Source organism: Sus scrofa, chromosome 14, assembly GCF_000003025.6.
Source record: "Sus scrofa isolate TJ Tabasco breed Duroc chromosome 14, Sscrofa11.1, whole genome shotgun sequence".
Lineage (NCBI taxonomy): Eukaryota > Metazoa > Chordata > Mammalia > Artiodactyla > Suidae > Sus > Sus scrofa.
Window position 1 is genome coordinate 62,114,326 of NC_010456.5, and position 14,783 is coordinate 62,129,108.

The 14,783-nt window shown below is 38.5% G+C and overlaps 1 protein-coding gene and 1 long non-coding RNA gene across 9 annotated transcripts in view; one reads left to right on the forward strand and one right to left on the reverse strand.

Annotated features, from left to right (window-relative positions):
- Positions 1-14,099, forward strand: part of BICC1 (BicC family RNA binding protein 1) — a 335,063-nt gene extending 320,964 nt beyond the window's left edge. For 3 of the 7 annotated variants that reach the window (XM_021072798.1, XM_021072799.1, XM_021072797.1), the window contains 3 exons: positions 2,264-2,424; positions 5,499-5,598; positions 11,396-14,099. In XM_021072798.1, coding sequence (XP_020928457.1) covers positions 2,264-2,424; positions 5,499-5,598; positions 11,396-11,526 — 392 coding nt within the window. In that variant the 3' untranslated portion in view covers positions 11,527-14,099. Of the gene's footprint in view, positions 1-2,263; positions 2,425-5,498; positions 5,599-8,397; positions 8,477-11,395 lie in introns of all 7 variants that reach the window. The other 4 variants (XM_021072804.1, XM_021072803.1, XM_021072800.1 and 1 more) reach the window with 3 other exon arrangements.
- LOC110256651 overlaps positions 11,541-14,783 on the reverse strand; it is a 399,823-nt gene continuing 396,580 nt past the window's right edge. Inside the window, exon 7 of one of the 2 annotated variants that reach the window (XR_002338489.1) lies at positions 11,541-11,663. This is a non-coding gene — a long non-coding RNA (uncharacterized LOC110256651). The remainder of the gene's footprint in view (positions 11,664-14,783) is intronic. The other variant, XR_002338491.1, reaches the window with a different exon arrangement.

The following is a 14,783-nucleotide window of genomic DNA, read 5'->3' on the forward strand; positions in this document are numbered from 1 at the left end:
GGTTGCGGGTTCGATCCCTGCCCTTGCTCAGTGGGTTAATTATCCGGCGTTGCTGTGAACTGTGGTGTAGGTTGCAGATGCGGCTCGGATCCTGTGTTGCTGTGGCTCTGGCGTAGGCCGGTGGCTACAGCTTCCATTTGACCCCTAGCCTGGGAACCTCCATATGCCGTGGGAGCGGCCCCAAAGAAATAGCAAAAAGACAAAAAAAAAAAAAAAATTGTGTGCCATAGTAAGTATCAGTAAGAATATTTTTATTTTAAGCAATTTTTTTTCAACTTTTGCTGATGTATATGTTCCCAACATGTGTAAAATATTATCATTTCAACATGTAATCAATGTAAGGACATTTTACATTTTTTTTGTTGTTGTTGTTCTAAGGCTTTAAAATAGTTGTGTTATATTTTATACTTACAGAGCATTTCAATTCCCACAAGCATGTTTCAGGTGTTCAATAGCCATAAGCCACCAATGGCTACTGTACTGAACAATGAAGATTTAGATAATTTTTTTGACACCCTTTTCAAGGTCACCGTGTCTAGGTCAAGGTCACCAATGTCTAGGTTTTCTCCAGGCATCCTTGTTCCACTCGTTGTTCCACTGTAATTCTCAGTAACTGCCTCTTATTTTTTTCTCAAACGAAGTAACTTTATCATTTGGACAGTAAATAATGTGGTCAGCCTGCCTGCCAGTGACTTCCATATTGTCAAGTCCAGTGGTCCCTTCACTATGCTTATCATACTCTGCTTTGTGTCATCCTTGAACCAGTACCCTCCTGGTCATTCCTCCTCAGTCTTTTTTGGTGACTCTGGGGCCTTACCTTCAGTTGGTGGTGTTCGAGGGCTCAGGCCTCTGGGCTTGGTCCTAGATATTTTTCCCTACACATTCTTCTCACAAGAGATAAAACATCTGTTTTTAAAAGAGAGAAACCTTATCAAGAAATTCCTTCCACTTGAGATATATGCAGAACTTCTCAGTTGGGAGATGAAAACAACCAGAGAAAGTGATTAGTGGCACCCGGTGCAATGCAGAACAAAATTTTTAGATTTGGTAAATGCACTGATCCCAGAGGAGATTACAGGGATCTGATCATCAATCTGGGAATCTCCCCTGAAGCTGCATCTTTGGTATAAGCGGATAGAATTCCCACACATGGATGAGAGTCAGTTGTGCATCAGGGTAGTAGGAGTGGCTACCCAGCTATGCTAGACTCTCCAAAGCAGCTTTTTATTTTTTCCTTTTTAGGTCTGTACCTGCAGCATATGGAAGTTCCTGGGCCAGGGGTTGAATCAGAGCTGCAGCTGCTGCCACAGCCACAGCCACACCGGATCTAAGCCATATCTGTGGCCTACACCACAGCTTGTGGCAATGCTGGATCCATAACCCACTGAGCGAGGCCAGGGATTGAACCTGCATCTTCACAGAGACAACATTGGGTCCTTAACCTGCTGAGCCACAATAGCAACTCCTCAAAGAGCTCTTGAGGAGTATTTGAAAGTACTTTGGTCAAATACTTGGTATGGCTCACTAGTCTGTCACCCAACTGTGCATGTCATTGGGTCTGAGAACCATAGGCAACGTGGAAAAATCTTTGCCCACCAGATCAGTAGAAGAGCCACGGCAAAGCTTGGCATGGCTGTCTTAGAATTCCCCTAAGAGACAGATTTGTTTCTGTTGTAAGTTAAATGCAGGAACTCCAGCATCATTCTTTTCACTTCATATGTTACTCTTAATTTTGGAAGCACTTGGTTTCATGAACTCACTGCCCAATTATATTTTTGAGGGAAATGATATTTATATGTGATAACATCATAGAATTCCTTTGACCACAGGAAAGCACAAGTGTGGATACAGAGGGCTATCTTGCATCCCTGGATTTGCTGTAACTTCCCTTACCTTTATTGCGTTCTAGGAACCCTCCTTCCAATTTCGCATTTAATTCACATCAAATCAGTTTTAAAGAGCAAATGTTTCTGAATGCTCAGGGAGAATATGATTAATGCTTATTAACTACAGAGGCACTGTTGCTGAATTGCTGCCTCCCAAGTGTAACCTTTTAAATGGCAAGAGCCTCCCTGAAAGCAATAACCAGCCTTTCCTTAATGAAAAGCCAATGTTTCAGTAAAAGATTTGCTGTATCTCTGCAGCTACTGCTCTATTCAGCCCCAAACAATGAATCTGAAATATTTGAGTGATTAAAACTTTTAATTAAACCATGTTCTCTCTGGGCATTTAGACTCAAGCCTGTCTCTCCTTTGCCTTTCAGCGGAACACTATCTCAGCAGTAGCAATTACATGGACTGCATCTCCTCGCTGACAGGAAGCAATGGCTGTAACCTGAACAGCTCTTTCAAAGGCTCTGACCTCCCTGAGCTCTTCAGCAAACTGGGCCTGGGCAAATACACAGACGTCTTCCAGCAGCAAGAGGTCAGTCATTATTTATTTATTTTCCCAGGCATCTTTGTTTTGGTTGTGGGTATGACGACCTCTTGAATGAAATCACTCGTTGACCTATGACTGTGCTTTTCCTGAGCATTTATTCAAGTCTCATAGCTTGTTTTTGCTGCTAAGAAAACTGTCGTCATCTCATCTCTTATTTATTTAGTGCAACTGGTAAACACAGGATAGGAGAAATATAGGAAATTGTGTTTGCAAAAACATATAACCACCCTTCACTGGTTTTAGCTAAAAGACCTAATGAGTATATTGATTCATAGGAACTTTGGATTCATAGCTTCCCTATGTCAGCAGCAACTCTATATTTAATAAGACTTTCCTCTTTCATCTGTTGTTATCTTTATTTGTGGCACTTAAGGGTAAATAACAATGTCTGAAATAAATAACTATGGTTGTTTTTGACACTGTCCTAATCACATTATTGAAGTCTGTTCTCACAGAATATAATGCACTTTTTAATACATGTAACTTATTCATTAATTTACTGTTTGGATTTTGCCTAAACTGAGAACTAAGATGTCTTCTGAAACATCCCTACTATGGATTTTGGTCAAACTCATCAGCCACCACCATGACACACTGTCATAAAGAAAAGAGCCCCTAGGCGCCATTCTTTTTAATCATTTTGTTATATTACCGGGACACAGCTAACCCAAGGCAACAGAAAGTTAGAATAGTTCTCTAAATGTATCAGTTTTTCAGATGCTGGCATGGTCCAAGCTTCATGCTAGTTGGCTTTATTTCATGTGAGAGAATATCTGATTAAGCAGTAATTCTCTGACATGTATCAGTCAACAAGGAATCTAAGATTTGTATTAGGCACTTTATATCATAAATCTAATGTATTGACCATCATTCAGTAACCTATTAATTGCTGAATTTTTTTGTTTTTTAACACCAAAAAAAAAAAGTCTGTGTAATTTGGACTCCGATAATGATTTTGTTTTCTTTTCCCTAAATCTAAATTTGTGTTCATTTAACCAAGGATTTTCTAAGTTGAACACACTCATCATCAGTGCATTAAAGAATTGCATTTATTTACTTAGTCTTGCTGGTTAGATGCAGGTGGCTGATTGAGATGCTCAAGGGAAGAGGTATTTTTTTTTTTAAGATTTTTATTTTTTCTATTATAGTTGATTTAAAGAGGTATTTTAACTTGTTCATGCATAGAAGATTTTAGAAGTGAGCGACTAGATGTTATACAATGAAATTCTGGGTTTAGGAGTTCCCCCTTGTGAGCAGGAACAAACCTGACTAGTATCCATGAGGATGTAGGTTGGATCCCTGGCTTCACTCAGTGGGTTAAGTATCTGGTGTTGCATTGATCTGTGGTGTAAGTCGCAGACGCAGCTTGGATCTCACATTGCTGTGTCTGTGGCGTAGTCTGGCAGCTGCAACACCAGTTCGACCCATAGCCAAGAGGTCGTCATACCCACAACCATATGATGCATGTGCAGCTCTAAAAAACGAAGGAAGAAAGGAAGGAGAAAGGAAGGAAAGAAGGAGAAAGGAAGGAAGGAAGGAGAAAGGAAGGAAGGAAGGAAATTAATTCTGGGTTTATTTTTAATCTATATTTCCTATTTGAAGAAGCATAGAGATAAATTTATTATGGGTTCTTGTTATCTAGTTATTTCAAAAAGGAAGAAAACATGATAGTATAAAGTCAGACTGGCTTCATCTAATATTAACTGGAGCAGGGGTCAGCAAATTGTGTCCTCAGACCTGCTGCCTAACTTGGTAAATAAAGTTTTATTGGAACATAGACACACCAACTCAGTTACCTCATTGCTTGTTGCTGCTTTTGAGCTAAACTGGCAGAGTTGAGTAGCTGCGAGAGAGAAAGTATAGCCCACTAAGGCTAGAATATTTATTCTCTGGTCCTTTTTAAAAAAGAGTTTGAGGATCTCTGAAATAGACCTCATTGAATAGAATTTCTAAAAAAATACCTCTCTAGACCTGTGACAAATGATAAATGAAAAGACTTTTCAAGATCTTTATGTCCCTTCAAAATTAAAATAGAAAATTTCAAGTTAATTTCTATGTAGTTGAATAAAAATTATATTTTACTGTTTTCAGGTGTGTTGAAATTTGGTACTTTTCCTTTTATGTAGGGTATTTTCTAATATTCAACTATGATTTGAGAATCCCCATTAAAAGTAACCTTGTGAGATTTAATATATTGTAAGCAGGATGAAGATTTATTTAGCAAGCTTCACAGTTGATATCATCTGTACACATTATTGCTAACTGTAACTGCCAACTGCTTTACCCCTTTGGTGAGCCCATTATATTTAAGATCATATTTAATGCTCAAAACAACCCTGTGAGGTGTAGTATCATCAACCGTAACTGGTAATGACAGAGTTGGAACCTGAGCCCAAGTCTCTCTGGCTTAAGAGCCCATTGCCTTTCTGTTCCTCCACAAAGTCTTCAGAGGAAGGCTGGGGTTCGTGGGCTATTTCCCTCCACACTTAATCACTGTTCCTAGAAGTATGCCGCTTTCAGAGATAGTCTGCTGGGCTGAGCCAAGTGAATCATAGGTCTAAGGCTGACTGAATTCTGCTATCATTTTTATGTAGAACAGAGTGGAAGATCTCATTTATGGTATCATTCAGTCTCTTTTTTTAAGAAGATACATTTAACCAGGTCAGAATCTAAAACTAAAAAAATTTTTTTTTTTCGGGCAGATAGCATGTTCTTCCTTTTATCACTTAACAAAAACTGTGCCATTTGTTTCCCTTTTTGCCCTGGCTGCCAGGATGCCAAGACCTCAATTCATATCTCAGTTGCCATAAATCATTGGCTTAGACGAAGTCTTCTGCTAGAATCATCACTTTCATTTTACCACCTTCATTTTTAACTCTTGTCCTTTAGGCTTGTGACACCACCATTTGTTTTCGAAGTAGGCAGAGCATAGTTCATAAGGAAAATAAGTGTGGTAATGAGTTAAAATGAAATTTGGAAGAAAGTAAATACTTACTGTATTGATTATTGATTACTTAAATACTTACTGTATTGATTATTGATTACTTTTGCACCCACAGATCGACCTTCAGACATTCCTCACTCTCACAGATCAGGATCTGAAGGAGCTGGGAATTACGACTTTTGGTGCCAGGAGGAAAATGCTGCTTGCAATCTCAGGTGAATATAAATGTTCTTATTCGTATCTTAAAACCTGAAGAACCTTTGCCAGTGGTCTCAGCTGGTGGGGCTGGTTTGGCCCATCAACCTCTTGCTTACCACCTGGAACCTTTGTGGTTGTGGTTTCATAGCGTTTTCCCACTAACAGTGTGACAAATGCCGAGGCCATCCCCACTCCTTCATCAAGGCATTGCCTGAAAACCTGCCTTGACAGTGTTATTCCTTGAGACAGATCTCTTCAGAAAGATCTGACCAAAATTGCCCTTTGTAGAACATGGGGATGAGGGAGCAGTTTAATTTTCCATTTTGCGGTTGTGTCAAGCAATGGTCTTTGGATTTGTGAGTAATTATTCTGGATTGGCTGTCATGCTTTAAATGCATGTGTCCTTGTATACCAGCTGAGATCACCACACCGGAGAAAAAGACAATGTTCCTTGGTATAGCTGGAACCTGGCAGTATTTCTTATCTTATTGTTTTTCAGTTTCCCCACAGTTTTAATTTGTGAGTCACAGAAAAGCGTAGCATATTAAAAGTAGTCACGGAATGCAGGAAAATCTGCAGGAAAATCTGAAGGTCTGTCTCTTAGACCGCAGCGTTTCTGCACCTTTTGCGTATTATTCTTTGTATAAGAAAATACTCCATACCTATTTACTAGGCACCTCCCACGTGAAAGGACTGGTGCCAGAGGATGAGTTGGGAGTCAGCAAATACATAACAATGTCCCTCAAAAAGGGATTTAAAGAAATACGAGGAAGAAATGAGGGGGCAAAAAAAACGAGGTTGCTTTTTGAAGACTTTCGGATTAAGTTCATGAAGTTCAATTTTATATGTGTGCCAGTCTCTCAAAAAGACAGAGACACCAACGACAGAAGCCAAATGTCAGGTGTGATGTGAAAATGACTTCGCTGTTTCAAAACACTGAATTTGCAGGCTGTCTTTATAAGGCCAGCAGTGGCATCTAGCTAGTGAGAGGCCTTCCTCACCAATATTCACTAATCAAATCCTCAAGTAAAATGAAAAGCCTCAGTGGTTGTCCATTTTACTTTAGCAGCAGATTGCTTTTCCATTATATTATAGCAGCAGATCAACCCTACTCACCTCCCCAAAGGGAATCTTACATATATAGACCTAACATCTTAAGGAGATATAAGCAGAGTAACTTTGACATAGGGTGGATATGAGCAGCCCATTAGTTTTCTCCATGGGTAGAGTCTGCATATCAGTTTGAGGAGTCTTCCTCCACTCTGTGTACCCAAGCACCTGCACTGATGCAGCCCTGCGGGGCAACCACTCTTTCTTGTTCATCCATAAGAACAGCTTGGTTACAGTGAAAAGAATACTGTGTTCAAATGAGGAGATCTGAGACTTGCCCCTCCCAGTCACACACCTTTGGGTGTGTGTCCAAACCTTTTTTGGTTTCAATTTCTTAACCACGAAGATGGTTTGGAACAGATGAACGGGTAAGGTCACCTTCCATTTCTAAGCTCTGTCCTTCCCTGTGTATATCCTCAGGCAAAGTGAAAATAACCTTGTTTTAATGGTAAGTATTACTCATAGGGTACTCCCTTGTTCTCTCTCTTTTCCTCTTTGTGGCAGTCGAATAGTTTTCAACTTGTTTACCCTAAAGCTCAGCCTCCAAGGGGTATTTCTGGACCCAAATTAACTTTATGTGTTTTTGCATTCTTTTATTAATTTGAAAATGAAATTAATATACTACTTGAGATTTGATTAACTCCGTCACCATGCCTATACTGTTAAATATGCCTGTGGGGCAGCACATTTATACCACAGAAGCATATGTTGCAGAACTCCAGGATCTTTCACTAGAGATGAGTGGAATGTTCATGACACTGTAATGAAAATTAAGTCCTTTGTGCACTAGCCCAGTTCCAAACTGTCTAAAGCTTCCAGAACAAGCAGATATCTTTAAGTATTTTCATAGATTACAGATGGATCATCAGTACCTTTGCTCTGGAATACATCAGTGATGTGTTCCAGGTGAGTTTGGGGGAGTGGGGTACAAGACAGGAGGGGTTTTGAGTCCTTGTTTAGAACAGCATTTTCTCCAATCATCATCTTCAGTGTGGCTCTTTTGTAGACTGCCTCTCTCAGGGGGGTTCACAGGTCCTCTTGCTTTTAAAGGAATTAGAGACTCTGAAAAAGATGCCTTATGAAAGCTCTGTACAGCAGGAAGTATTTGATTATCTTAAGGATGATGTTGCCTTACTTTGTTGAGTGCATTTGTTTGAACCTAGTAAATCATTTTCTCTGCAAGCAGTAAATTTTTTATCCAAAAACCCTTCATCGGAAAGCTTCTTTTTCCAATTCAGTTCGTCTGATAACAAAGACATTCATTTAAAGTCTCAGAACACTTCATTTCCAGCAGGATATCAGGGCAGCCTTGACTTATGTTTGTCTTGTGGTTACACGGTTTGGTTAGAAGCAGAGTTTGCTCAAATTCCTTTTTAAAATTTTGTAGATTTTTAATATGTAATCAGAGTTGTTCTTTCAGTAGAAGGTTTTGGTTTGCTTTTAATCTTGGGCCAGAAGACATTTATTTTAATGCTATAGGAGGAAATGAGACGTCTAATGGAGATGGGTCAGAGAAAATTTTTGACTTTTTTTTTTTTTTTTTTTAATCCACGACTTCTTGAAAATTCATGGATTTCTCTCTGACTGTTTTAGTGATTGGTTAACTAAATGCACAGGGACTAAGTGAAAGGAAGTTTAGCATCCTATTGACAGGCTTCCCGCCACAGCCCCAGGTAGATCTAACATTTCCTGACCTATTCTTTTAGTTTGTGACTCTGTTCAGATCCGCAACAAGATCCTGAGAGCTGCCAGGATTGTGTGAACCTTGGAATTTCAAAGAAAAAGGTTGGTATTTTTCCAAACTATGCCTTAGGCTTACTAAAAAAATTTAGAAGAGGGAGTTTGCTTTTAATTTAAAAACAACAAAAACTAGTCTCTTCAATAGGACTTGATCCTTACGTAAGAATCCTTACGGACTTCTGTCTGTGCTTCACACTTGGGAGTATCGCTACATTTGTACTCTTAGAAATTGCATTGTTAGGGAATGGCTGAATTTCTTCATGATCATTTATTCTCTACGAAATCTAGTTGATGTGACTTTTCAGAATGAAGTTTTCGACGTCTGTTAAAAAGTCTTGTCTTCAGCGGCCCAGCTGTTTCCATGTGCCCATCTGTACATATTATATGTGGAGAATGCTAGGGAAAACTGGATTTGACTGATGTCTTTCTTTTCCTTCTCTATAGTGTGGGGATGTCCTCCTGATTCATGGGTTATTCTCCCATGATAAAGTGGAGGCCAAAGAAAGTCTTCTATTTGAAGATGGTAAAACTTTCCCAGGCTGTGTTTAAGGGAATTCATTTATTCTTAACTCTCCTATGAGCTTGCCTTTAAATATATTCCTTCTGACTTGATTTCTGAATTTTTTTAAAACAAGATACATGTAATAGGAATGTCATTGCTACTATGTTTTTGCAGGACCTTGAAATAATAGCCATCTATAAGCATGCCTGCATGTATCTTCTGCTTAAAATATCTTCCTTGCTTCTTTAAAATTTCTAAGCAATTTTTATGTTTTAAAATATACTTTTTTTATATTTTAAAATATAAAATATTTTATATTTAAAAATAAATTTGGCATACATATAAAATATGAAGGAAAGCTCTGTTATCTGGTATACATGAAACTACCAATTTCTCAAATTTGTATTCCTCACACCTCGGCTGTGTGGATTGCCCAGTGGATGGATTGCTGCAGCCCACAGTGTAGACCTTTGCATTAGGAAGGCAGGGTTCAGCTCTGTCACTTAACAGCCATGTGGGCAAGTTACTTTGTCTGTTTTTTAAAACTCAGTTTTACTATCTATAAAATGGAGGGTGGTAATATTAGCTACCCCTTAAGAAGGACTTAAATAGGATATAAAGTGCTTGTTTTATAATAGGCCCTAATAAATCACTATGGTTTCTCTTCTCCCCAAGACCTAAATGTGAACAGAAAAGAGGCATCTCCACTCTTGCATGGGCCCTGTAGGGCAGACGGTTACCCTTTAGAAGGCATTGGGGTAAAATGTTAAGGGTGTTGGTCGCTCTTCCAGAATTTGGGAGACAAGAGCACGTCTGGCCACATGGCTGTCCCTGGCCATGTATGACGCACTGCAACCTGTCCATGTTCTCATCCTCAGATTTACTGTAGCACGCCATAGTTTGCCGTGTAACCTCAGAGCTTAAAAGGGGGTTGTGTATGTGTATGGCTGAAAAAGTACTGAGTACCATGTAAATATAGGTGCCAAATCACTTGCTCCACCATCCCCCCAAAGAAAATGACAACTTTAAGCACATTAACAGTATAATCTTCTTGAGATTAAATTTGAAGATACAGTTGACCCCTGAACCACATGGGATTTAATTTTATAGTCACCCTCTGTATCCAAAGTCTCTCTGCATCTGCAGATTCAACCATAGACTGTGTTATAATATTCACTGTTGAGAAATATCCACATAAGTAGACCCACTCAGTTCAAACCCACATTATTCTAGGGTCAACTATATTTGCATTTGGTGGCTATCAGAAACCCTGCTTTCTGGAGTCTGGCAATTCTCTTTACTTGTATGAGTGTCTAGGAATAATTATATCAGTTGACTTGAGGCTTTGTGAATGTGTGTACAGAGGGGAATAGGGGGCATTGCATAGTTATAAACAAGGTAGGCTGCTTCAGTTTTACACTCTTCTCATTAATAATTTTTAGTTGGGAAAAGAAAAACTAAACAGTACTCTGGTTTCTTTAAAATTAAAATTAAGGATCTTGGTTTTTCCCTGAAAATTTGGATTCAAATATTGGTTGTTCTCATTTGTATTAATTTCTTTAACTGTTGCTTTTTTTTTTTTTTTTTTTTTTTTGCTAAATTGATTTTTTTAGTCAAAGAAGACCTATCCTGCTGATAGGCCTCTTCATGTAACTGTTTATGACTAAAGGAGCGTGGGCAGGATGAGCTGGTGGGGCTACAGGGCTGTGGCTCACCACATCGGTGTGCTTCTCCAGTATTCTCCTGTTTAGATATGGGAGTCTTCTTTTCATGTCTGACTTTAATAATTTAATGATTGCTGTGTTTGACATGGATGAGTTTCTTGAGCTGTAATAATGTTCTCTATCTCTGTTAATCCATCCTCTCATGTGCCTTTCACCAGCTTTGATGGTCCCTCTGCCTTTGCCTCTGAAATGACGTTTAGGATAGGCAAACTGTTTATTTCGTATATCTGGACTTGAGAGGGTTCTAAGAATGACGTGTCCCCCAGGTAGTTCACAAACTGAAATAAAAACTATTTGCTGTCCTTTGACCTTTCATCTCCAACATGCTACTTACCTTTCATATCAGATTTTATAGCATTTCAAAAATGTCTTGGAGTTCCCTCTGTGGTGCAGTGGCATCTCTGCAGCTCCAGACACAGGTTCAATCCCCAGCCCAGCACAGTGGGTTCAAAGATCCAGCATTGCTGCAACTGTGGTATTAGCTGCAACTGCGGCTCAGATCTGATCCCTGGCCTGGGCACTCGCTATGCTGTGGGGCGACCTGAAAAGAAAAAAAAAAAAAAAAAGAAGTCTTCACGGTCAACTAAAGGTTTTCCTTGTGTCGCCTACTTGACTCTCGAGACCCCCACCAAAATAACCCACCCTACCACACTGCCATTTTCTGAGCTCTACCACATGTCCTGAAGATTATAGGACTTCCTCATTGAGCTCCTAACAGTTCTCTTTTTCTCTTTCTAGAACTAAATAAGAACCGAAGAAAGCTTTTTGAACCACCAAATGCACGCACCTCTTTCCTAGAAGGCGGAGCGAGTGGAAGGCTACCCCGTCAGTATCACTCAGACATTGCTAGTGTCAGTGGCCGCTGGTAGCAGAACCCTCCAGGCACAGGCCCGCCAACTCTCTATCAAGTCGGACACAGGAGATCTGTGAACAGCCTTCACTGCACACCGTCCTCAGCACTCTGGGTGTCTGGTATCAGGACCAAAGCATCTTATTCGCACCTGAACTTTGTGCCAAAAAGAAGAAAAGAGAGAAGATGTTCTCATGTCATCATTCAGAATGCCACATATGGATTACCTTTTTTTTTTTTTTTTTTTTTTTAGTGGCAATTGGACAGAATTGCAATATGAAGATAGGGCTTTATTTCCTGTTTTTATTTACCTATATAACATATGCACTGATTTTTTTTTTACTTAACATGAAGGATGAGTTGACATCTGGGATGCCAGAACACATAGAAGTTATTTTGTTTGCTTGTTTTGTTTTGGTATTTGGGTTTTTTTTTTTTTTTTTTTTTTTAATAATCAAAGTGGAATTTTCTGGTACGGCTTTAAAATAATTACTGAGGTCTTTCAGCACTTTACACTTTCTAATTTCTTGTCCTGTGGAAATTATTTCTCTCTCATTTTTATGTCACCTGATGTATTGGTACAAATCAGATTTAGTTACATTTTTCTGTGTTAAATTTTTATTCAAGATCGTACTGGATTAGTAGTTTTTGTGCAGAATATTCTGTGACTTTGGGAAATCTAAGTGAGTACACTTGGTTCTGGACCAGTTCTGTTCATTTATGTCCGCATCCTAGAAACACTTAGCAATGAACCTAGTTCCCTGTAACAGGTGCAAGCAAAGAAAGACCAAATGGACTTTGCAATATTAACCCTTTGCAATCATCATACTTAGCTGCTGCCTATATTGCTAAAATAATTTTAATGGTTGTCTGAAGGCAAAGGGCTATTTTTAGTATACTGCCACTAAAGGACACTTATTTATATCAAACTTTTATTTTTAGATATTATAAGCATACAATACATAACTGATTAAATTGATATCTACTAGAGATTTATGGTAGAGAATGGACGGCATTCAATAACTGGAGCCCTAGATTGTCACTTTATTTAAAAAGGACGAATAATCATCTGACAAGACAGCACTGTTGCCATTATGAGGAGAAATACATTACTGTCCTTATGTACAGATTAACTGTGCTCCATATGGTCACAGGACTTTTCTACAACTGTATCTGTCTGCTTGAAGTAGACTGGGTTGCTTAAGAATGGAAAGGCTTTATTTAAGTCTCCAGAGTGACAGTTTTATAAAGACAGCTGTGTTCTGAAGGAGGAAAAAAAAAAAAAAAAAAAGACTATTTTGCAAGTGGCTAAACTCATCGTTACAATCTTATACTGTGAAAGTCCAAGAAATCAGGCAACATTGTTTCCTAGGTCTTTTCAGACATCTTACTATGGATTTATGAAGGGTTTTCAGTCTATGAAGGAAATCACTAAGTGCCTCTCTTTCTTCAAAGCAATATTATTTCCAAGTGTATGAATTTGTTGGAAAACTTTCCCATAGAAAACGTGGTGACTTGCCTGTACTGTAATGACTTATTTGTGTTCACTATTTAAGACTTTCTACATAGACATAAACCACTGTCATGTTCTCTGTGCAGAAGGCATTAGATAATCATACATAATAATTGGGGACTTTCATACAAGTATGGGATCAGAAGTACTTGTCTGACATTTTCCCATGGCTGACATTTTCCCATGGCTAAGTCTTACATTAAAGAAAACGAATTAGAGAGAAATTTTGCACACAGAAAAATTTTCACTTAAAGTGTTGGTTACCATGAAGGCATAGATAATGAACCTGTCATAAAATTATAAATTATAATGGCACTAAGGGGGTGTCTTTTTCTAAACCAAACTGTCTCTGCTTATGGATGTAAAACTAAATTGCTCCCTTGTCAAGTACAATGGAATCATCGTGCACACGTGACACATGTATGCAGGTCATCATGTGGAGCTCCCTGCCTTATGTGGCTGTATGAACATATGCTACACATTCAGCACAGAGTAAGAATTCTCGATTTGTTTCCTGTTCAACAACCCAGTGCTCTTAATTTTATCACTTCTCTAATAAGACCTTCTGAAATAAATAATCTTTTGGAGTCTTTCCCCAGCTCTCTATCATGCATTTGCAATAGAATGACAGTGGAATAAATTTACAGTATTGAGTTGATATAGATTTTATGAACAGTGCTTTGATATTATGCCAAAGGGAAAACTGTCCCAATTAAACTAGATTAAATAGGGTGGCTAAAAAAAAAATAAAATAAAAACACTGGAAATTACTTTTCTCACTTTCTCTTGATGCAATGAAGGGAATATGACACTACAGTATACGGTGTTGTCAGTGTTATATGATGCACAAAATATTTGGATTATTTGAATAAATGTTAGTTTTTAATCAATCTGTGCCTTAATAGTGACCGGTTATCTGTAAATATAGAACAGATACAGATTGTATTTTTGTGTGGGTCTTGTCCTTTTAGTGATTTTTTTTTAAATGAGAGATGGAATTAAACATTGAAAATGGGAATTTTCTAAACTAATCAATTGTTATATGAGAAATAAATTTATATAACCCCTTTGTATTGCCATTGCTAGATGAACTGTGTCTTTGTTTTCTAGTTTTTTGGGGGTTTTTTTTGTTTTTTTTACTATTTTCAGCAGAATATATTGCAAGACATTCCTTCAGTAGAATTGAATATGCACTCTCTGTCTGGTTGTTTTGCATTGACAGTCCTCATACTCAACCAGAAGCTAAGGCACTTTCATTTTAGTCAGAGAATCTAGTACCAGTAATCAATCATATTTTTATGGCCACCCATAGGTACATACAAAAAGAGTAAGACTATAGAACGGGTTTTATTTTCTTTGTTCCTTTCACTCCCTTTCTCTCTCTTTCTCTTTCTTCCTTCTTTCTGTTTCTTTCTTTTTCTCTTTCTTCCTCTCTTCTTTCTTCCATCCTTCGTCTCTCCCTCTCTTTCCTTTTTTTTTCTTTCTCCCTTCCTTCCTCCTTTCCTCACTTCCTTCTACCACTTTGACAACCTCAACCATCAGCAAAGAAGCGCCTCACCAAAGTGATGCTAGGTTTCTTGGTCCAAGTTCCCATTTCACACTGAATGGCGACTGGACCTTGCACTCAGATTGTGTCTGACCTTATTCTCAAACTGAATTGATAGTATGCTACTAATCCTGAGGTCTAAGTATCAAAGAAACCTTAGCTCTCCATGCTGCCAGAATTAGCTCCATTTGAACTACCTGTGCAAGTGGTTCTTAAA